The sequence below is a fragment of the Suncus etruscus genome, chromosome 7 (assembly GCF_024139225.1).
Source record: "Suncus etruscus isolate mSunEtr1 chromosome 7, mSunEtr1.pri.cur, whole genome shotgun sequence".
Classification (NCBI taxonomy): domain Eukaryota; kingdom Metazoa; phylum Chordata; class Mammalia; order Eulipotyphla; family Soricidae; genus Suncus; species Suncus etruscus.
Genome location: NC_064854.1, coordinates 23,662,671 through 23,685,524, shown reverse-complemented (window position 1 = coordinate 23,685,524; position 22,854 = coordinate 23,662,671). Strand labels below are relative to the sequence as shown.

Genomic DNA, 22,854 nt, shown 5'->3' with positions numbered 1-22,854 from the left:
CAAATGATGAGAAGAATGTGAAGGAACAGGAACTCATTCATTGTTAATTGGAATCCAAAAAACTGTTCAAAAGTCACTTTGGAAGAGAGCTGGATACTTATTCTGTAAGACAATTTACTCTATCGCTTTGCTATATCCTAGTTCTCATTTTCTTGGTTATTGTTTTATTCCAAGACTAAATAAATATATTCTTACAATAAGATCCAATAATCATATTCATTGATCTTTACCCAACTATGCCAAAAAACTAAGGCTCACACAAAAAACAAACACACAGGTAATGATGACGTATTTATTCATAATGTAAAAACTTGGAAACAACCAGTAAGTAAGTGATTGTATAAACTGTATTAAATGTAGACAATAAAATATTTTCCATTGTGCTTTAAAACAGAAAGGATATCAGATGAAGAAAAATAAATACCTCTTATATGTTGTATTTAAAATAACTGCATGAAGAAATGCAATGTTTTAAATGAGGGTTATCAAGAGTACGCTTGGGCCCGGAGTATAGTGAGGAGAAGGAAAGAAATTGAGTGGAAGAGGAAAAAACATAAATATGAAAGGATAAGAAATGGGAGCCAAGAGGTCTCAGGTGTATTGGTGATATTAAAAAGAGAAAAAATAAATATCCAAGCCAAAGTCAACAACAATGAAATTATGAGACCCAAACTTGAACAATCAAAACTTAAAACGGATCTGTTTTGCTGGCAGGCTGGAGGCAGGGGATAGTGGCATGAGATGTACTATGAGAATATTGATGGAGAGAGGTTGAGACTAGTGGTGGGATTAGCCCTGAAACATTGTATGTCTGGAACCTAACTTGGTAAATCACAATGGTTTCAATAAAGTATTAAAAAAAAAAAAGAAAGGCTCTCAAGACATAATTAGTTCTGGAAAAAAACTTAAAGATGAAGACTCTCAAGTGAAAGAAACCTATACCAATAGAATCATTCCAGATGATTCCAACCACTTGACATTATGGAAAAAGGCAAAACCATACAGATTATGAAAAGTTTAGTATTTTCTAGAAGTTAACAAAGGCTAAGTAATAAATATATAGAACATAGAGAGTTTTGGGACAGGGAAGAGGCTGTATGACACTATAACAGTAGGGGCATGTCATTTGTCCAAACCCATAGATATATTACACAACAGATAAACCTTAATGAAACTCTGGACTTTGGATGAGGAAGTCATGGTAAGGTTATGTTATCCAGCTTAACAATGTAAAACCTACTAAGGAGGAGTGGAGATAGCAGATGTAGGGAGTTGGCATTGGACAGGATCTTCTATGGAAATTCTCAATGTAGTATGTTTAGTTTTGCCAAAAACTCATCCTGCTCCAAAAATTAAGTTTTTTAATTAAAAATCAGATATTTTCTAGTCATATTAATCACACTTCAAGTGCTTAATAGAAGAAGCACAAATGAAGAGTTGCAGACCAAAAATAAAGTTGGATTATCTTTTTTTTTTTTTTTGGTTTTTGGGCCACACCCATTTGACGCTCAGGGGTTACTCCTCGCTATGTGCTCAGAAATCGCCCCTGGCTTGGGGGGACCATATGGGACGCCGGGGGATCGAACCACTGTCCGTCCTATGCTAGCGCTTGCAAGGCAGACACCTTACCTCTAGCACCACCTTCCCGGCCCCTAAAGTTGGATTATCTTAAGACTAACATACATTCAAAAAACTCTTATTTGAGTGGGAAACACAAGACCTCTGGGAAAAAATCAGAATGATTATAGATTATTCTGCATCATTTCTGTCCTACCCACAAATTCCTAGTACTCCAAAAACAAAAATATAGGCGAAAAGGAGCAGAAGAAGAAAAACTAAAGCATATTTTGAGTTGCTGGTCTATTTGGTGCCAATGGACAGACGAGACACTGCCATTTAAAAATCTATTTATACCCTAGACAGTGAAGATTTTTTTCTCCAAATATTTTCCATACTATTAACAGCTAAATTTTTTCAAGTGACTACACTGTTACAATGAGCCACTGCAACATTAGTACATGACAAGCAATAGTATTTTCAATACCCATTCTTCCACAGACAAAAAGAATGTTAAGCATTAGAATAATTATTCTCTAGAGTTTTGGGATCATTTGATAATATCTATTAATATTAGAAGAGATTGTTACATGAGACACAGAGATGTCCTCCCATTAAATTGACAGGAAAAGGTGTATTATGTTTTAATACCTCCAAAATCTATCTTTTGTTTGCAAAATGTAATGCCTGAAATATAGGATAAATATTCCTGTTTTGTTTTCCAGAAGATTTTCTGGAAGTCACAAATAAGGTTGCATAATGATGAAAAATTAGTAAATTAAGAAGACTGCTCTATTTTCTACCACAGAGACAAAGACACGTCATTTTTTTTTTTTTTTTGGTTTTTGGGTCACACCCGGCGGTGCTCAGGGGTTACTCCTGGCTGTCTGCTCAGAAATAGCTCCTGGCAGGCACGGGGGACCTTATGGGACACCGGGATTCGAACCAACCACCTTTGGTCCTAGATCGGCTGCTTGCAAGGCAAATGCCGCTGTGCTATCTCTCCGGACCGACACATCATTTTTACTTTTCTCCAGGATTGACCATAAAACACTAAGAGATGTCTTCAGAGTGGTAAGCTACTCTCACATAGAGTAGACTTATAAACAACCAAAGGCATGAGTCCTTATTAGCTAAAAAAAGATTCTATTTGCTGTCACAAACTCCATAAAAATACCGGAAGAGTACATGAAATTTCACAGGAGGGTCAAATTTCTGATGTAGTTCTTTAAAAAAAATTAAGAAAACAGGAAGCTGGAGCAATAGTAAACAGGTAGGGGAGTTGGCCTTGCAAGCAGCCAACCCAGATTTCAATTACCAGCATCCCATATGGTCCTCCAAGCACTACCACAAGTAATTCCTGAGTGCAGAGCCAAAAGTAACACCTAAGCATTGCTAGGTGTGTCCCAAAAGCAAACAAAAGAGAGAGAAACACATTAAGAAAACATCATCTTCCTTAGCTTTCAGAAACAAATTTATTTTATTTTCCGGTTTTGATAAATGCAGGTTTATCTATGTTTTAGAATTAAAATCAAACACAAAGACAAAACCGGATCCTGACTAGAGTAACTCAGTGCTGATGGATGTTTCTAGTGAGTTTGAAAAACAGGGAGAACATACCTGACTAATGATGAAATTTTCTGGTGTGCAAATGCCTTCATTTCAGAAAGACAGCTTATAAATTACATCTCTCAATTTCACTCAGATGTGAAGAATAAACAAGTAATGAGTAAGATAGTCATCAGTGGAAGTAAATCAAAGATTTTGCTTGTGGAACTGAGTTGGCTGGGCAGAGGTAGGAAGTGGGGTAGGAAACGAGGAAGTACCTAGAGACAGGGCTGAAGGAATATTGGCACTCAAGAGGGACTGTGAGGCAGAAACACTGAATGCCAAAATCATTAACATTAAACCTATTGCTAATTATACTGCCTCGATAAAAGAGAGCTGAAGAAATAAATCATGTCCTACTGACTGAAAAATTATGACCCAGTACTGAGATGTTTTATATTCTCCAGATGTTAAAATCTAATTTGTAAAAAAAAAAAATCTAATTTGTCTATGAAACAGATTTGCAAAGTTTCCAGATACAAAAATCAGTGCAGAAAAATTAATCGCACTTTATATACAGAATATGAAAAAAAAACCTGAGTAGTATATGAAGAAAGCAATTCCATTTATAATAGCATTAAAAAGAAAAAATGGAAAAGGAATTAGAATCTACAAGTACAATGAAAATTACTAATGTATTTGAGTAAAATGAAAGACTAATAAAGGAAAAGAAATCCTGTAATCATGGACTGAAAGAATAGGATTTTGATATTAATACTAGATCAAAACAAAATACATGTCAAAATACTAATGAAAATTTTTTGCCGAACTAGGATGTATTTTAAAATTAGTTCATATTTCATCAGGCAGCTTCTTATGATAGTTCTCACTTATTGTACTAAAAAGCAAGGGTCATTTGATCAACTTATCTGAGAGGCATCCAAACTGAAGACTTCACTTAAATTAACCTTCCAATTTGACCTCATAATTTTTTTTTTACTGAGGGGAGAAAGTCTTTATTTTATAATACAGAAAGAGTCCACAGCTATTTCAGTATGCTCCTAAAAATGAATTATTTGGAAAGATTTGTCTGTGTCTATGTGTGTGCCCCCACATGTAGTTTGAGACACTAGTAGAAAGAGTCATAGAAAGCTAAAAATTACAAATATTCTTGGTGGTCAATTTTTGACAATTACAGACCTCAGAATTTTACAAAGGCAGGGTTACTAATCATTTTATCAATAGAAAATATAAAAGCATAGTTTGATTTTTTTTCTCGAGAAAGAATAGTGTTTCAGAATAGCTGGCTAGAATGAGTCATACTTACTGCTTTTGTGAAGAAATAACTGTTAATATTAAATTATATTAATTTTGTTGCCCGAAGTGGTTTTTAAATGCTCATAATTTTTCATAGCAAAATATTATTTAAATGTCTGTTTCACTCACTGATTTCAATGACAATATTTGTTGAAAACAAATATGTATTTCAATATTATTTTTTTTCAAAGCTAAATGCCTTTAGCTGCAATGGATTTGTTTTGTTTTGGGGTCACTTCTGGTTGGGTTCAGAGCTTACTCCTGACTCTGTGCTCAGGGATTAGTTCAGAGGCATTCACAGGATTATATGTGCTGCTAGGGTTCAAGGCAAGAGCTCTCCCTGTTATAGTGTCTCTCCAGCCCATGTAGTGGATATTTTAAAAGGATATGTGTCAACAAATTTTAAGGAAAAATTGCTTATGTGTTTTTTGAGGGATAACAGTTTTACTCGGTAGACCCAACTTGATTATAGATCATTAGTGGATTAGCAAAGATGGAAAATAAAGTGGGGATGCTAGGGCAAGTAACTGTGACAAGAGATGTGGAGGAGTGGAAATTATTGAACTACAAAAAAAAAATCTCTAGGAAATTATTCTGTTTAGTGACTCTAGGTACTTCCTCTTGGTACTTCCATGGCTGGTGGCAAGAGTGAACAATGAATGACAAGAAGCATGTCCTGACAAAGTCAAGAATTGTCTTACTTGAAAACAAATTGAGGTTAGTCAAAAAGCTGCCTGCAGGTTTAGAGTGTGAAACTAGGTATCCGAGGACAGAGTCCAAGAAACTTCAACATAGTCTCAAGAACAACAGGGTTCAACTTGGTTTATGGTCATGGAATAGTAAGTCTTTTGTTTTGTTTTGTTTTGGGCCACACATAGTAGCACTCAAGGTTACTCCTGGTTCTGTGCTAAAGAATTACCATATGTCAGGAATTGAACCTGGGTTGGCTGCATGCAAGGAAAATGCCCTACATGCTGTGCCATTGCTCTGGCCCTGAAGTCTTTATGGAGCTAGGTTCACCAGCACTGTGAGAAGACAAGTGGAAAAGCACCTAAGCTTGCTTGAGTGGTTGAGGTAGACTTTTATTCTTGGTTCTCATCTTTACTCATTTACCATGTTAGCATTGTGATTTATCATATTATCAACCAGAATTTCTGGCATACATGGTTCCAATACCACACCCACCACCAGAGTATTCTTAGTAGATATCATTTGTAAACTGCCTCACATTTTATTTCCCAGTTCCCCCCAATACACAGACCCACTCGAAGAGGATGTTGGCTGGTATGTCAGAGAGCTTTGCTTCCAGTCACACAGCATTCCTCTTTCTCTTGCATGGGCTTTCTTGGAGGCCATGCCACAGCAGCACCATGGGTACCTAAGCCCAGAGAGCACGAAACTATGTAGAGAAAGCCTGATGCCTGGGATGGGGGGAGCAACATAAACAATAATGACAGAAGCCCACAAATAGAACAAGTAGGCAGTTCTGTGGTATTGCTCTGAAGATGGCACAGAAGGTCTTGTGTATTATTGTCCCAACACAGTGGCCAACTTACCCAGGCAATGGTTTCATTGACTTTCTACTCTTTTATCCTTTTTCACTCACACCTGCCCTTCTCTCCTGCTGCCTGGGATCCTCTCCCAAAAGAATCATTAATGTTCTTGGGGTTTTTTGTTTGTTTGTTTGTTTGCTTTTGTTTTTGTTTATGTGACACACCTAGTGATATTCGGAGGTTACTCTTGGCTCTAAGTTCAAAAATTGTTCCTGGTCGGCTTAGGGGACTATATGGGATGCCAGAGATTGAACCGCAGTCAGTCCCAGGTAGACCCCACACAAGGCAAATGCCTACTGCTGTGCTATTGCTCTGGCCCCAATGTCCATGTCTTTGTTCTTATCAACTGCATAGAGAGCCAGTTCTGGGCACTGATCTTTTTTTTTTTTTAATATAAATTTTTATTTTGATCATAATGGCTTACATATTGTTGACAATAATATTTTAGGTACATATTTACATAAAATCAGGGGGGATTCCCATCGCCAAATTGTCATCCCTATGCCTCCGTTTCTATCCTACCTCCCTTTTCCTTTTCCCTCACCCCAGGGCGGCTAGAATATGTGGTCCCCTCTGTATCTAACCCACTACTTAGTAGTCTTGCACCTGTTTGGTCCTGATGCCTTCCTTATTTCCCCCTCTATCTGGAGTCAGGACTAGCTAGTTCAAGTTGCGTGGTTTTGTTTGAAGGAGAAAAAAGCAATAAACTGGGGCAAGAGTCTAATACCCCGAAAATGGGCGGAGTCCTTCTAAAGGCTCTCATCATCACTCTGGGAGATGGAGAAAAAGTAGGTGAAACACTCCACTAGTACCAAAAGAAGTGTCAAATATCCAGTGAGGGCTCCAGCTATTTCGATAAGCACCACACAGAGCAGACAAAACAAACAAACAAACAAGTAGAAAAAAAAATAAAACAAAAACAGACAAACAAAAATCACGCCATGGTCTTGAATTAAGAAACATGGCATAGCACATAACGAAAGAGAAGAAAGGAAGATAAAAAAAAAATAAAAAAAATAAGTATAATTGGGGACTACACTTTCAATAATCACACCCAAACAGAGAAATCGACCAAAATAGATTGGTAAATCAAAAATAATAATAACAATAATAAATGAAGGTACTATATATATTTATATCAAAAAAATAACCAAGGTTTTGTGCTTTTTGTATTTTTGTTTTTTTCCCTCCTGCACTGGCACAGTAAATATTGGGGTCATTCGAAAAAGAATTCACTTGGCCTAAGAGATATGGGATTTCTCCGTCCTTGGAGCATACTGTCATGGGATCAACTCTAGACATTGCTCAGGATCCTTTACTTTCCCGGTGGTGTTTTTTTTTTTTTCTTTCTTTTTTTTTTCCTTTGGTGTGTGGAAGACTTCTGCTCTGTGTTTAGAGGTCTCAGTATCTGTACAGATCCTGAGGTGGGACTTATGATGAAGTCAGTCTTTGTGGTTCTAGAGGTTCTGTTACCTCAGTGTCATTTTAACCCATCTTCTGTGGTTGATGATCTTGGTCTTTGCACTGAGCCTAGGGTGGCACCTAGGATAGCGTCTTTCTTTGTGCTCCCAAAAGCCCCATTCCGTTACAGTTGTCTCTGCCGGATCTTTGGGGCTGGGGATCATGATTCTTGTGCAGGTCATAGTTCAAACCCTAAACTAGGGCTTATTTATTGGTCCCAAGATGTATACAGTCTGGTCGTGAATCAAGCAGCCAGTCATCTGTAAATCCCGATCTTGGGTTTTTGTCCTACCAAAGGGAGCCAAGACTTCTGGTTTTGTCTTGTCGTTAGTTGGTAAGGTAGGCTAATCTGCTCTAAGGTCAAAATGATCGCATTTTCCCCGTTGTCAGGATATCATGTTAGAGGTGGGCCTTGTTGTTGGTCTCGTCGTATTAAGGCCGTCCTGGATGGAGTTTGTTTCCTGCAGCTGTTGTGGAGAGCTGTGCCGTTTCTATGTCGGAGATCCAGGGTTCAAGGCTGGATGAATGGTATCTAATCACCTGAGGTCTAATTTGATTCCACATGACATATTTTCAAGGCAGGAGATATCCCTATATTTTAAATAACTATGAGTTCCTATCTCTAGTAGATAAGAGCTCTCTTTTATTTTTTTTTTTAAATGTAAAATTTCCCCTTTACTTAGTGTGCCTTTGTAGGGGGAAGTGGTGCTACATTATAATGTCTGTGTATTCGTGGGTGGACTGATGGGATAACAGCCACAGGTCACCTACCAAAAAACGAAGAAAAAAAAAAGGGGGGGGGATTGAAACTGTATGTGCTCACAAATATATATGAAGGACAAACATTTAAAAAAAAAAGATAAATAAATAAATTAAAAAAAAAATAAAATGAGTTAGCGAAATTTTTATGGGACCAAAGTGGTGCAAAAGACTACCTTACATTTGGGGGAGGGCAGGTAAAGAGGTGGTGTATTACAGGTCTTATGCCTATGTTGGAAGTACAGTTTTTCCCATTGTCTTTTGGGTTTTTCTTGTGGTGTGTGGGTTCCCAGGCATCTTCCTAACCCACCCCCTGACCTTCTTCAGATTGGTAAATATTTGCGGCAGGGGGGTCTTGGAAGAGTTCTTGCATTGGGGATACTTTTGGATCTAGGCCCGGTTTCAAGGAGCAGTTCGCGTTAGGGGGAGTTGGTCGGGAGGGCCTCGCAGCATGAGTCCATAGGGGAGTTGGCTGTCTTTTCTTTCAGGAGACGAGGTGTGGTTTTATCTGGGTGTCCTCTCGCCTGGGTGGGCACTGATCTTTTTAACAGAAACTTCATTTCCTTTGGCCACCCAGAGTGGCATGAGTGCTCCTCCTTCTAAGAAACCTTCATGTAGCCTGGAGTTAGTGTGCTTGGATAATACAGTATCACTGGGAGAATCCAGCTGGAATATCTGAAGACTTTCTTCCTTGCTGAATTTCTTAAGCACTCTCCTTGTTTTGTTACTATCTATTTTTATTTAAAAGATTGGAAGAACACCCCCAATTTCTTTGAAATAGACAAGCAAAGAAAGAAAAAATTAATAATCTTTATCTCTTAACACAACTCAGAAAGTTTCTGGTTAGTTTTCAGGTGCCCCTAAACTTTAGGAACAAATTCTAGCTTGAAAGCAATTCCTCTTATGCTTCAGATACCCATTTATTTTCTTTGCCATTTCAGATTTGTGAAACCTTGTTTTCTTCCCTTTAGATGACAAATATTATTTTCTTTGGCACAGACCCAGGGCAGAGCAACAGTAAAACTTTCTGCTATGTGAAAGAGTCATATTTGTTTAGAAGTTACTCATAAGGCCGTGAGAGCAGGCGACCTGTATTATAGGAAGTAGCCCCAGGAAGCTCAGACTATTTTCTTTCCTGTCTTCTTGCCAGGAGGCTGGTTTTTCCTTGGCCTTTGGTAATATGCACTTCTTCAGAGGTGAGCTGTCCAGACTACAATGGGCGGTGCCAGTGGAGTGTGGCTGCTTCACTTTACTTAGCAGCCTCATGTGTCTCCTAGCCAATGAACCTTAGCACAACACGTAGAAAACACCACACTTCAAGCATGACAATTGGGAAACAATGCAGGCCAACATCATGCATAGAGAATGAAGATAGCAGCTCTGATGACCTGAAAACTGCCAACCATCTATTTAGCCTCTCAGATAAGGAGCTTAGAGAAGAGCTATGGAGGATGTTCACTGAAATCAAAATAAAGCAAGGACCGAGCTAAACAACCCACAAATAAGAATCAAGAGGATATGAAGATAGAAATCAGGAAACTCCAGGGGTCGGAGAGATAGCATGGAGTTAAGATGTTTGCCTTTTATGCAGAAGGATGGTGGTTCAAATCCCAGGATCCCACATGGTCCCCCGTGCCTGCCAGGAGTTATTTCTAAGCATGGAGCCAGGAGTGACCCCTGAGCGCTGCCGGATGTGACCCAGAAACAAACAAACAAACAAAAAAGAAAGAAATCAGAAAACTCCAAACTGAAATAACAGGACTGAAAAATTTGGTTGATAAAATGAAAACTTCACTGGAAAGCTTCTCCAACAGAGTAACAGCAGCTGAAGACAGAATCAGTGAGCTGGAAGATGAGATTCATAACAACTCCATACAACAGAAGAGATTGGAAAAGAGCCTTAAAGCAAATGATCAGACAATGGGGAAAAAAATCCTCAAAGAATGTGAACAGACCAAAATAGAAGTCTTTGATAAACTTAATAGAAACAAAGTAAGAATCATTGGAGTCCCAGAAACCCAGGAAGAAAATTTCCTTGAAGAATCAATAGTTAAGGGGCCAGGAAGGTGGCACTAGAGGTAAGGTGTTTACCTTGCAAGTGCTAGCGTAGGACAGACCAAGGTTCGATCCCCCGGCGTCCCATATGGTCCCCCCAAGCCAGGGGCGATTTCTGAGTGGATAGCCAGGAGTAACCCCTGAGCGTCAAACGGGTTGGCCCAAAAACCAAAAAAAAAAAAAAAAAAGAATCAATAGTTAAGGACATCATTGCAGAGAAACTCCCAGAGCTAAAGACTGCATGAAACCAAATCCTGTATGCCCCAAAGAATACCAGCTAAAAGAGACCCAAAGAAAAGCACCCCAAGACACATCCTAGTCACAGTGATGAATACCACAGATAGGGATAGAATACTGAAAATAGCAATATCAAAAAGGGAAACTACGTTCAATGGAGCATCCTTAAGATTTACAGCAGACCTGCCACAAGAAACCCTCAAGACCAGAAGGCAGTGGTGGGATATAGTGACAAAATTCAATGAAATAATTGCTTCGCCTAGAAGATTGCACCCAACCAGACTCACTTTCCGTATTGAAAGAAGTATACATAGCTTCATGGATAAACAACAGCTCAGAAACTTTACAGACTCAAAACCAGCCTTAAAAGAAAAAAAGAAAGATCTACTTTAAGACTAGACAGACACACCAAACTCCTAAATAGGATAACACTAAATCTCATAACAATTATCTCTCTGAATATCAATGGACTAATTGCACCAGTTGAGAGACACAGAGTGGCAAAATGTATCAAAAAGCTGAATCCACACTCTGCTATCTACAAGAAACACATCTGAATAGTCAGAACAAACATAGACTCAAAATCAAAGGTTGGAGGACAAACATCTAAACAAACAACTCCCTTTAAGATGCTGGACTACCCATACTGATATCAGATTACACAAACTTTAGACTTAGAAAAGTTATAAGGGACAATGATGGACATGTAATAATCAAGGGATATACAACAGGAAGAAATCTCACTTTTAAACATATACACACCCAATTAAGGACCAGAAAAATAATAAATATAATTGTTGACAAACCTGAAAGACATTACTAGAAACACAATAATTGCAGGAGACCTCAATACCACCCTGTCACCCCTTGATTTGTCAACCAGTCTGAAAACTAACAAGAACATACTAAGTCTGAAAGGAGAAATGGAAGAAAGTTGCTTTATATGTGTGTATATATATACATATATATACATACATATATATGTATATATATACATACATATATATGTATGTATGAAAGGAGAAATGGAAGAAAGTTGCTTTATATGTGTGTATATATATACATATATACATACATATATATGTATGTATATATATGTATATGTACATATATATGTATATATATAGCACTCCATTCCCAGAAAACTGGATATGCATTCTTCTCTAATGTACATGGGACATTCTCCAGGATAGACCACATGCTGGTCCATAAAACATACCTCCATAAAATTAAGGGGTTTGAAATTGTACAGACTACTTTATCAGATCACAAAGCACTGAAATTAAAAGTGAACTACGAAGGGACACAGAAGAAAAGCTTTTAACACCTGGAAATTAAACAGCTCACTACTGAACAACCAATGAGTCAGAAATGAAATCAAAGAGGAAATCAAAAGATTCCTGGAAACAAATGCAAATGAATACACGAATTATTAGAATGTGTGGGACACAGCAAAAGCAGTACTAAGAGAAAATGTTATAGTTTTAAATCAGGAAGGAAGAAGGGAACTACATAAATAATTTAATGATGCACCTTGTAAAATTAGAAAATGATCAACAACATTAACCAAAATTAGGTAGGCAGAAGGAAATAACAAAGCTTAGAGCAGAAATCAATAAAGTGGAAATCTATAAAACAATCCAAAAGATCAACAAAAGCAAAAGTTGGTTCTTTGAAAAAAAGAAAACTAAAAAAAAATGCCCAACCAGAATAGAGTTCAAAAGAGCAACTCTACCCATCTACTCATAAAGAGGAAACTATTACAATAGAGAGCTGAAATCAAAAGGCAAGAGAATGAATTTGAGTACATATTCAGAGTTGAAAAAAAAAATTGTACTTCATGTCATTCCTTGATGAGGGATTAGATAATGAATAATCACAAAAGGCCTAAGAGCTGAATTTCTCATCCTGGGTCACTGGATTAAGAGTTACCAGTTTGGATATTTTCACCTAAATTTAAGATATTATGTGGACATCACCAAGAAACTCCAATAGTTCCAAACATGGAAGTATGTCAGGTATTGGCCTCATCTTCCTAAGATGAGACAAGAGGAGGAAACATGACTGTGAAGTCTGATGTGCTTACCGTGGGCTTTCAAGTTTAGGGACTGGTCTCTTTGTGGGGATTGGTGGACAGTGCCTGATGCTCACAGGAGGGTCTGTGGTGCTTAGGAGTGTGCGTCATGCATTTGTGTATTGTTCTGGAACAGAACAGGAGAGTTCTAGAAGCCTGGTCAGAGCTATGGGCCCTTCTCAGACAGACACTCAGCACCAACCCAGGCACTGAGACCAACTCTTGGAGCAACAACTCTGAGATGGCTGATTCCAGGCATTGGCTCCACCCCTTACCCTCAGTGTCCTCCACTGGTAGATGTGGACCTGAGCCACGTGCTTGGAACTTAGCTCTTTTCTCCATGAATCTTTTGGAACAGCTGCCAATGTATTGTGGCAGGGGGATTGCTAGTAAGTGAGAAATACTGAACACTCAGCAGCTTTTGCATCTTTGTTTTATATATACAGATATGTATATATATATATATATATATATATTTTAATAGGGACACACCTGGCAGTGCTGAAGATTTTGGAGACAATGATGGATTGTTCTTGAAGGTACAAGTCCTACGGTATAGTCTTAGGGTCCAGTGGCATTTGGGGGGTCCTCGGGGCTCTGTCTGGTGGTGCTGGGGTCACATGTGTGATTACAGGTTTCACATGTGTGATTACAGGAATTAAACTCAAGGTCTACTCTTTGACTAAATTCTCAGCCCCATTTTACTCTTTTTTTTTTTAAAGAACCAACAAAATTTGAGTCACACCAAGTGGTGTTCAAGGCTTACTCTTGGCTCTGTACTCAGGGATCACTCCTAATGGTGCCTAGGATATAACCAAGATTGGTGATTGCAAGATAAATGCCTTAAATCTGGCATCTTCAAGGAGAAAACAGCTCTGTCCAAACAACTAGAAGCAGTGATAAGCAAATGTTTAACAAATATTAAGCTGAAAAGCTTCTGCACTTCAAAGGAAATAGTGACTGGGATGCAAATGCCACCCACAAAATGGGAAAAACAATTCAGCCAACACCCACCAGATAAGGGGCTAATATCTAAGTATACAGAACTTAATAAAAAATATCTAACCCCATCAAAAAAATGGGGAGAGGAAATGAACAGAAAATTCCTCAAAGAAAAAATATAAATGGTTAAAAGACACCTGAAAAAATTCTCCACATCACTGATCATCAGGGAGATGCAGATCAAAACAACAGAGATATTATCCCATGCCACAGAGACTGACACACATCACAAAACACAAGAAGAATCAATGCTGGCTGGGATGTGGGGAGAAACGAACTCTCATTCACTGCTGTTGGGAATGCCGACTAGACCAACCTTTATGATAACAACATGGAGATTCCTCAAAAAACAAAACAAAACAAAACAAAACAAAAAAAAAAAACACTGGAAATTGAGCTCCCATATGATCCAGCTATATCTTTCCTAGGGATATACCCTAGGATTACAAAAACACAACACAAAAATGCCTTCTGCGCACCTGTATTCATTGCAGCACTATTTACAATAGCCAGAATCTGGAAACAACCCAGATGCCCAACAACAGATAAGTGGCTAAAGAAACTGTGGTACATTTACACAATGGAATACTATGCAGTCATCAGGAAAAATGGGAGTCATGAAATTTTCCTATACATGGATGGACATGGAAACTATTATGCTGAGTAAAATAAGTCAGAGGGAGAGAGATAGACACATAAAGTCTATAGGTTTTAAGAAAAATAAAAGATATTGTAATAATACCCAGAGACAATAGAGATGAGGGCTAGAAGGACTGTCCCACTATATGAAGAAGTTTACCACAAAGAGTGGTGAGTCTGATTAGAGAAATAACTACACTGACAACTATCATGACAATTGTAGTGAGAGAAATAGAATGCTTCCCTCGAATACAGGCAAGGGGTAGGGGAGGAGGAAGTTGGGCATTGGTGGTGGGAATGTTGCACTGGTGAAAGGACACCTTAGTTATTCCTTATAACTAAAACCCAACTACAAACATGTTTGTAATTATGGTGCTTAAATAAAGATATTAAGATAATTTTTAAAAATCACGTAAGAAATAAATGCAAAAAAAGAAAAATACAAATACCAGATGATTTCGTTGATAGCTGGCATATAAAGAAAGAAATAAAAATGAAAACTTAAAATAAAATAAAAACAATAAGCACTTGTCTGTAGTCAAAGGATTCCAATAAAATACTTTAAATCAATATATAAAATAAAATACTGGTGATTACTGCGAGAATCCTCTGAGTCAAGTTAACTTTTAGAATGCATCATTCTAAAAGTTTGATTAGCACAAATTCCTGCAAAAGACATTTTTTTATTTCTTTCCTCCAAAAACTGAGTATGACTCATTATTTATTTTTCTAAATGCACATGGTCCATGGATTATATACAAAATAATGTATTTCTCTTGATTTTCAGTTTTAATTTTTTTTTGAGATGTTGTGGTTTGAACCCAGGGTCAAACTCATGAGACACAAGTTTTATTACTGGCACTTTTGTTGATTTATATCATTTTTAAAATTCACTCTATTCCAACCCATGTAAAGAAATTATCGTTACGATTTTCATTAAAAAGCATTTATGCTATAGGCAAATCAATAGAAAAAAAGTAACCTTAAAAATATGAGATCTGAGTTCCAAAGCTAGAATAGCAGTTAGGCTGCTTATTCAGCATGTATTCAGCCCAGGTTCAGTTCCTGGCACCATGTGGTACCTGAACATTTCTCGAGCTAAGAGGCCTCAGCACCACCAGGGAGGCCAGGGTACCCCAAAAGAGCCAGTGCCAAACAGCACTATATCCTCTGGTCTTTGCATGGAACCTGAAGTTAATGGCTGAGAATCATCAATGTGGGATCTGGGCCAAATGAGCACCATTGGGAACACTCCATACATTTTTTTAAAAGGAAAGGAAAATAATAGATTAGAACTTGAGAGAGAATGCAAGGGAAAAAACTAAGTCCCAGGTTTGAGCCCTTCTTAAGATTATAGTGGAAAAATAATTTCATATCAACTCATGATAATGAGTTACACTTCTGTCTGAAAGGACCACTTTAGAAAAAGACATGTTTTAATTTTAAAGGTGCAAAAGAGGCTAGTATCTCTCAGGTCTTTGTCATATAGCCTTTTGGTATTAAACAATTATAACATTGAAACAATGATAAGAATCATTTTTTTTAAAAAGACACCATTGGCTAGTTAAATCAAGCATCTATTTAATTCAAAGACAAATTTAGTGGAACTATTCTTTCAGAATATACATTAAGTCGCAGATTGTTTAGCAAAACCTTCCTTTTTTTTTTTTTGGTTTTGGTTTTTCAGCCACACCAGTGATGCTCAGGGGTTACTCCTGGCTATGTGCTCTGAAATCACTCCTGGCTTGGGAGACCATATGGGACGAAAGCCAGGGGATAGAACCGAGGTCCGTCCTAGGCTAGCATGCTCAAGGCAGACGCCTTACTGCTTGTGCCACCGCTCCAGCTCCTAAAACCTTCCAATTTTTAAGCTGTCAGTGTAGGCATATATATATTCATAGGCAGAACAGAAAAAAAAAAACAATAATAGCTCCTTTTTAGCCAGGATGAAGGTTTAACTCCATTTAAATTCACTACAAGAATGCTAACACTGTTTGCAAATGATGTTTTATCACTTACAAATCTCTTGGGCTACACAGAATATTTTAAAGGACATTTGTATCGTTCTCTTCTCCCCCACTAACCTCCCATTTTATTGTGTTTGTCTTTTTTTCTGTTTTCACTCTTTAGCCAAGAAAGAAAGAAAAAGAAAGAAAGAAAGAAAGAAAGAAAGAAAGAAAGAAAGAAAGAAAGAAAGAAAGAAAGAAAGAAAGAAAGAAAGAAAGAAAGAAAGAAAGAAAGAAAGAAAGAAAGAAAGAAAGAGAGAGAGAGAGAAAGAAAGAAAGAGAGAGAGAGAAAGAAAGAGAGAGAGAGAAAGAAAGAGAGAAAGAAAGAAAGAAAGAAAGAAAGAAAGAAAGAAAGAAAGAAAGAAAGAAAAAGAAGGAAAGAAAGGAAAGAAAGGAAAGAAAGAAAGAAAGAGAGAGAGAGAGAGAGAAAGGAAAATCCCTCAAACTTACCATTTCCACCAAAGATAAATATAAGAACATTCCAGCAGTAATGGTTAGGATCCAGTCTTGAACAGAAGGATCAGTGGATACTAAAAGGCCAATATACAGTCCAATGAAGGCTGTCAGAGCACTAATGAAGTTCATCAGGATGGCGAGCTTGGTGGGAAGACCAGAGTTTAAGAGCACAGCAAAATCTCCTGAAATGTAAGAGAGGGCAAAAATAAATAAATAAATAAATAAATAAATAAATAAATAAATAAATAAATAAATAAAATACTGTTATCATTTAACCAAGTGTTTTGGGTAGAGCATGTGCTAGTATTGGGTTGTTTCAAATGTCCATGATCAGGATAAGTCTTCTAATGATTACGAGGCCGGTTCATAAAGCACTTTGTGCAATTTCTCTAAGATCCATCCTCATCATTAGACCATCAGGAAGTTGTACTTCAAGAACTCCTTGTTGTACTTCCTTTCACTGCGCTTCAACAAACCCTAATTCTTTATAGCTCCTGCTGGTATGTGACATTTTCAACTTGGAACCAGTAAAATCAAGTTGCTGTGGTCTCAGGGACTCTTAAGCATTTCAGTCAGCACATTGGTAGGGTGATAAAAGAGTGAACTCCTTCAGACTGTTTCTTGTTTCTACTGCAGAAAATAACAATGAAAAGAAGACTACCAAGTCAAAGATTTTTAAACCATTGTCACAGTTGTTCAGTCAAATTAGTTTGCTCCTATAAGTAAAATTTTAACAGCCTTAATGATTTTCAGGTTGTGGGGCCAGGGGTACCTTTATCTCTTCACATCTTTCTAGGCAAAGGAAGTTCTCTACATCTGAGAACCTCTAGCTTTTAGTTTGAGGAAGAGAAGAGGCTGGAATTCAATACACATATATCTACAGAACTGTGTTTTCTTGGTTCTTGGCTTAACTGATTCATGGATTAACTGGTTCTGTAAAGTGATTTTAGTAGCCTTTCCTTGATGGTCTACTCCAGATTGCTCCTCCATGCCTGGTCATTCTGTTGGGGTGGTGATGAAAATTGAGACATGGGCCCTAAATTAGGGATGTTTTAAAGGTCTTTGGATAAATATCTCCCAAACAGGTGAGTAGGTGAAGATCTGGTAATAATACTGGGCTTTCAACATGGAACCCCATGAGAAGAAAGGGTATTTTATGAGGTAATAAATGCTGTTACACAGGAGCAGAATAGCCCACAGCCCTGTCTTAACACCACGCACAGATGTGTCTCTTCTCTTCTGGGAACTGTTGCAGAACTATCTCTACTGTCTCATCTTGGTTCCTAGGAGCAAGGTTTGAATGATAGGGTTATTAAGTTTATGCCTCAAAAAAACTGTTTCAGACATCTCTCCTGTATCACATCTTGGGTCCTGGGAAACAGAGTTTGAATTTCAGGGCTATTAAGATTATCCCCCCCAAATAGATTAGATTCATCTGCTACCATATGCCTGTCACTGTAATTTTATGCTTGGTTTTCAACTTTTTTTTAATAAATCAGGTCGATGAAGCTATGGTTTGGCTTTAATTTAAATGTTATTTTATCTCATTGGTCTATTTGCCTACACAATGGATATATTTCTCCTCTCAATGTGTTCCCCATAATGAATATGTAAATTTTCAGTTTCTGCCAAAGTTCTTTAGGGGAAAGTTTCTCTGAATGATGTACTCTCAGACAGAGTATTCGAGAATCTGAGAATCTCTCTGATCTTGGGAAGTATCATAAAAGATAGCATTCCATCTTGAAATGGCATTCCAAGATACAGAAATTGGCCCTCTACTTTTCTTCTTCTTCTTCTTCTTCTTCTTCTTCTTCTTCTTCTTCTTCTTCTTCTTCTTCTTCTTCTTCTTCTTCTTCTTCTTCTTCTTCTTCTTCTTCTTCTTCTTCTTCTTCTTCTTCTTCTTCTTCTTCTTCTTCTTCTTCTCTGGTCTAAATAAAGTGCTTTTAAATAGAAAGTATGGACCTTCCCATTGTATGTTGGAAAACAGGATATCTAAAAGTAGAAATAGCACTTTTCAGCAAGCAGCAAACTGGTTGTAGGACTTACCCATTTCATGTGGGATCTCGTGACACAAAATAGCAATGGTTGTCGTCACTCCTGACTCTGATGAAGATGAGAAGGCTGCCCCAATCACCAAGCCATCAGCAAAGTTATGCAAGCTGTCCCCAACAAGAATCATTATTGCCAACAAGCTTATGTTCTTGCCTAAAGAACCAAAGAAAAGTGAGAAGCACGAGTTAAGTGTTACCTATTTTGTGGAATCATGGATGGCAACATTGCAAATCTCCCATCTACCCATACTCAAAGTTAAGTGAGTATGAGAATGCCAATAGGGCCACCACATGTAGGGATATAGACTGCTGGACTCCTTTTTTCTGGGAAGGGTGCACACATGGCAGAGCTCAGAGATTATTCCTGACTCTACACTCAGGGATCATTCCTCACAATAGTCCAGGGTTCATATGGGGTGCTCAAGATTGAACCTGGGTCAACTGCATGCAAGGTAAGTGTCTTCCCCACTGTACTATATCTCTAGCTCCTGACCACTATATTTCTAACAGGGAAACCAATGATAAAGTGAATAATACACCGGGAATGACTTTTCTCACTAGCTCCAGTCATATCCAAAGAAATAAAAAGGACCTGCACATATCACCGGTAGCTGTGTGAAGCATTTTTAAATAATTGAAGAATTGCCTTGTGAACTGTCAGGAAAGTGAAGACTGTTTGCCAGAACTTTCCACTCTGAGTCAGACTATCCCTCATTTCAATCTATCAGTCTGTGGAGAGATTTCACAGGGAGTTAAAGGGAGTTTTCTGCCCTGTAGTGATCATGGCATAAACTTTGTTAGTGGGTGTGAGCACCATGTCAGGGTTCTCCATTCACTCCAAGTGGGACCAAAAAGCCATCACTACCAGTTTTGCAAGGTCCACAGTTATTTCTGTGACAATTACAAATTTTATTTTGTTTTGTTTTTCTGAAAGTATCCTTCAGTATTAGGTCAACTGGACATTAAACGCAATAAAGAGAAGCTGTTTTATCAGGTTCTGTTACATGATATGACTGTCTGAGTCGTAGAGAGTCAATGACATACATAACTGGGACCTCAATGGTTTTCATTCCTGAGATACTTCCGATCACAATTGGGTTCATTGTGATGAAGCAAAAGAGCCAAGAAAGCAAAAAAATATTTCAGGGGGAACACTTTTCTGAAAGTAATCTCCTTAGATAAGTTAACTACTGAGTGTAGCCTCTAAAATCAATCACCAAAGTGGAAAATGTCATGAAATACTTCATTTCTGGCTACTTATTTTCAGGTGTAAGTAGTAACAACTGTTACTGTAAGACTGAACACAATGTTTTAATAATTATACTCTCAATTAGAACCAGAAAAGGGTACTGGTTTCAGTTACATGGTCTAAGGTTGCAAGAAAGGGTGTCTTATAATAATACGGTTTGGTATTTTATTGGGAGAATATGGTTTGACTCATTTCATATCCTGCACCATAAAATAAGCAACTTCAGTAAACAACAAAGTTAACTCAGTTCATCAGCCAGGAGATCAATTAACCATATTAAACTGCCTTTTACTTCTAAAAATAACCTTTTATTTAGGACTATCACTGTCAGTCGAACTTATATATCCTTCTTATTATTTGCTAATTCATTTTATTCTTCAGTGGGGGAAAATGGATTTTTGGCAATGGTGAATAAAAAAAAAAACACAGAATAAATATCAAGTTATTGGATTCAGGGAATTCTTATTGGCATTGCCTGGAAGCTCTCAGAATCTAATAATGCTTCCAGGTCACTGAACTGTTCCTGCCAAGTTTTAGAAATAAGACTCTGGATGGTGAATATATAAAAAAAATTCACATAACAATATATAGCATGCAAATGAGCTGGGATTTCCACAGGCTTAGATGCCATTTTGCTCTGGAGAGCATACATTCAGATGGAAAATTTTCACCAAATGTTTGCTCTGCTAAGACATTATGTGACATATTTTGTTGCCTGTTATTTTATTATTCCCGATTGTGGGTTCCTAAATGTCAGATCATGGACATGTAACAAACCACAGGCAGCTATTACATATTTGCATGCAAGCCACAAGGAACATATTGTGCACATAATGTTTAAGATCATTTAAAACTCTGTATAGGAGAGATAAGAGAAGCCTTCGGTGGTAAAAAAAAAATGCATTCATTATAGAATTCTTTAGAAAATGTTATCTTTCCTTAGGCACTTGGTAGTCAATTAAGTTCTGCGTTTCTGACTTATCAGAGGTTTTTCCTGGAGTGAAACAAGGGCTGGGCAGTTGGTATCCTTTTGCTTTTTGTTTATTTAAATCACACCGTGGTGAGGATTTTCACATCCTGGCTTTTGAAACACAAGCCAGGCTTCACCAACGAGGTAACATGAAACAAGTAATCAAATATTTGAAGCTAATTCAGTATGTCCCTGGCAAAAGAATACCCACTAATCAAATTTGTGTTTGTCCATTCTTCTCTCTACATGCTCAGCTCCATAGCTGAAGTGGAAAGATGTGAGGTCCTAGAAATACTTTAGTAAAGCCATCAAAAGACCCTGCTCCTTGGAGTTTTCTCTTTTTGTCCTCCCCTCTTCTTTTCAAAAACAAATACAAAGAAATGTCTGTGGGAGTCCTGCTGAATGGCAGGCATCCTATAACTTCTGCCATTCAAGACTGATAAAAAGGCAGACATAATATATATATATATATATATATTGTAGTTATGATCAAATGCATAGATCACAGGAGTTAATACTTCCAACATGTTCTCATTAATATTCTTGGTGGTATGTTTATTCCTAACTTTATTGTAAAGGAGAGGAAGACCTTCTTTCACTAGTGCTCAGCATTGGAAAGATGGCATGTCTTCCAATATTTTTGGGGGGATGTCTCCCAAGCAGGAGGCCCAGACGCCCTACTATCTTTCTCCTTGGCAAACCAGACCATTATTTCAAAGCAAGGGCTAGAGGATACAAAGCTGCTTGGACCTACAAGTGATGGGGTCCCCAGTCCACATATAACTATATGTGACCACATATGACACTATGCGAGGTGTTTGTCCTACTACTGCCTGTCCTACTACTGCCAGCACCTCTGGCAGTTCTTGAACACATGAAAAAAATAGGTGAAAATGCATAGATGTATATAGTAAGAATCATAAGAAACAATTGTGACACTTGCATTTTTTATTTGTCCCGATTTGGGGGCCACACCAAGCTGTGCCCCTGCCTCTATGCTCAGAGATCACTCCTGCGAATGCTCAGGGGACCTGATGAAGTATTGGGGATCAAATCTGTCATATTTGTGCAAGGCAAGTGCCATATCAGTGAAACAATCTCTGATCTCAAGCACTTCTTGAGTCCCTCAATATTAGAGCTGAAGTGTAGCACTGGGCATTGACTTAAGTTCTTCTTACAACTAGTTTTTTCACTTGTATGAATTTGAATTGCTTCATCAAATTGCAGAAGGATTAAGTGACTCACCCATGTCAGGAATGATAATAAATGTTTAATCCAAGCTTGCAACTTTTATTACTAGGTAACAGATTGTAGTAGAATGTGAATAACTCATCATGACATCTTGACATTAAACCATTAAGACAAAGGACATTGGTTGGAGGGAAGTGGGCACTCTGGAAGGGAGCATGGTGTTGGAATGACAGATGCACAAACTTTCTTTAACAGTTAAACTATACATGGGGCCAGAGTGATAGCATAACAGCTAGGGCAACTGCCTTGCATGTGGCTGACCCAGGTTCAATCCCCGGCATCCAAGTCCCCAGAGCCTGCCAGGTGCAATTCTGAGGCCAGAGCCAAGAGGAGTCCCTGAGCGCTGCCAGGTGCGTTCCAAAAGGAAAAAAAAAGTTGAATTAATGTTTAATCATTTAATTATCATGCCTCATTAAAAGTGGACATTAAAACAATTATATCACAAAATACTGTGGGTGTGAAAGAAATATGAGCAAATTGATAAAACAAATGCAAACATCAAAAGTAAATAAACAAAAGTTCACAAGCTTAATCAGAAATATAAGAAAAAGGAAATAAAGTTCTACTTTCCCAATCACCAGCTTGGTTAATGAAATTCAGAAATAGAGGGAAATTACGAAAAGGAAAAATTGGTAGATAAATCATAAAAATCGGGGAAAATCATGCAGA

The 22,854-nt window shown here is 37.7% G+C and overlaps 1 protein-coding gene across 2 annotated transcripts in view; it reads right to left on the bottom strand.

Moving 5' to 3' along the window:
* Positions 1-22,854, bottom strand: part of SLC39A12 (solute carrier family 39 member 12) — a 71,013-nt gene that overhangs the window by 10,749 nt on the left and 37,410 nt on the right. For both annotated transcript variants that reach the window (XM_049777770.1, XM_049777771.1), the window contains exons 11-12: positions 18,711-18,869; positions 16,659-16,846 (exon numbers count right to left, since the gene is read on the bottom strand). In XM_049777770.1, coding sequence (XP_049633727.1) covers positions 16,659-16,846; positions 18,711-18,869 — 347 coding nt within the window. The remainder of the gene's footprint in view (positions 1-16,658; positions 16,847-18,710; positions 18,870-22,854) is intronic.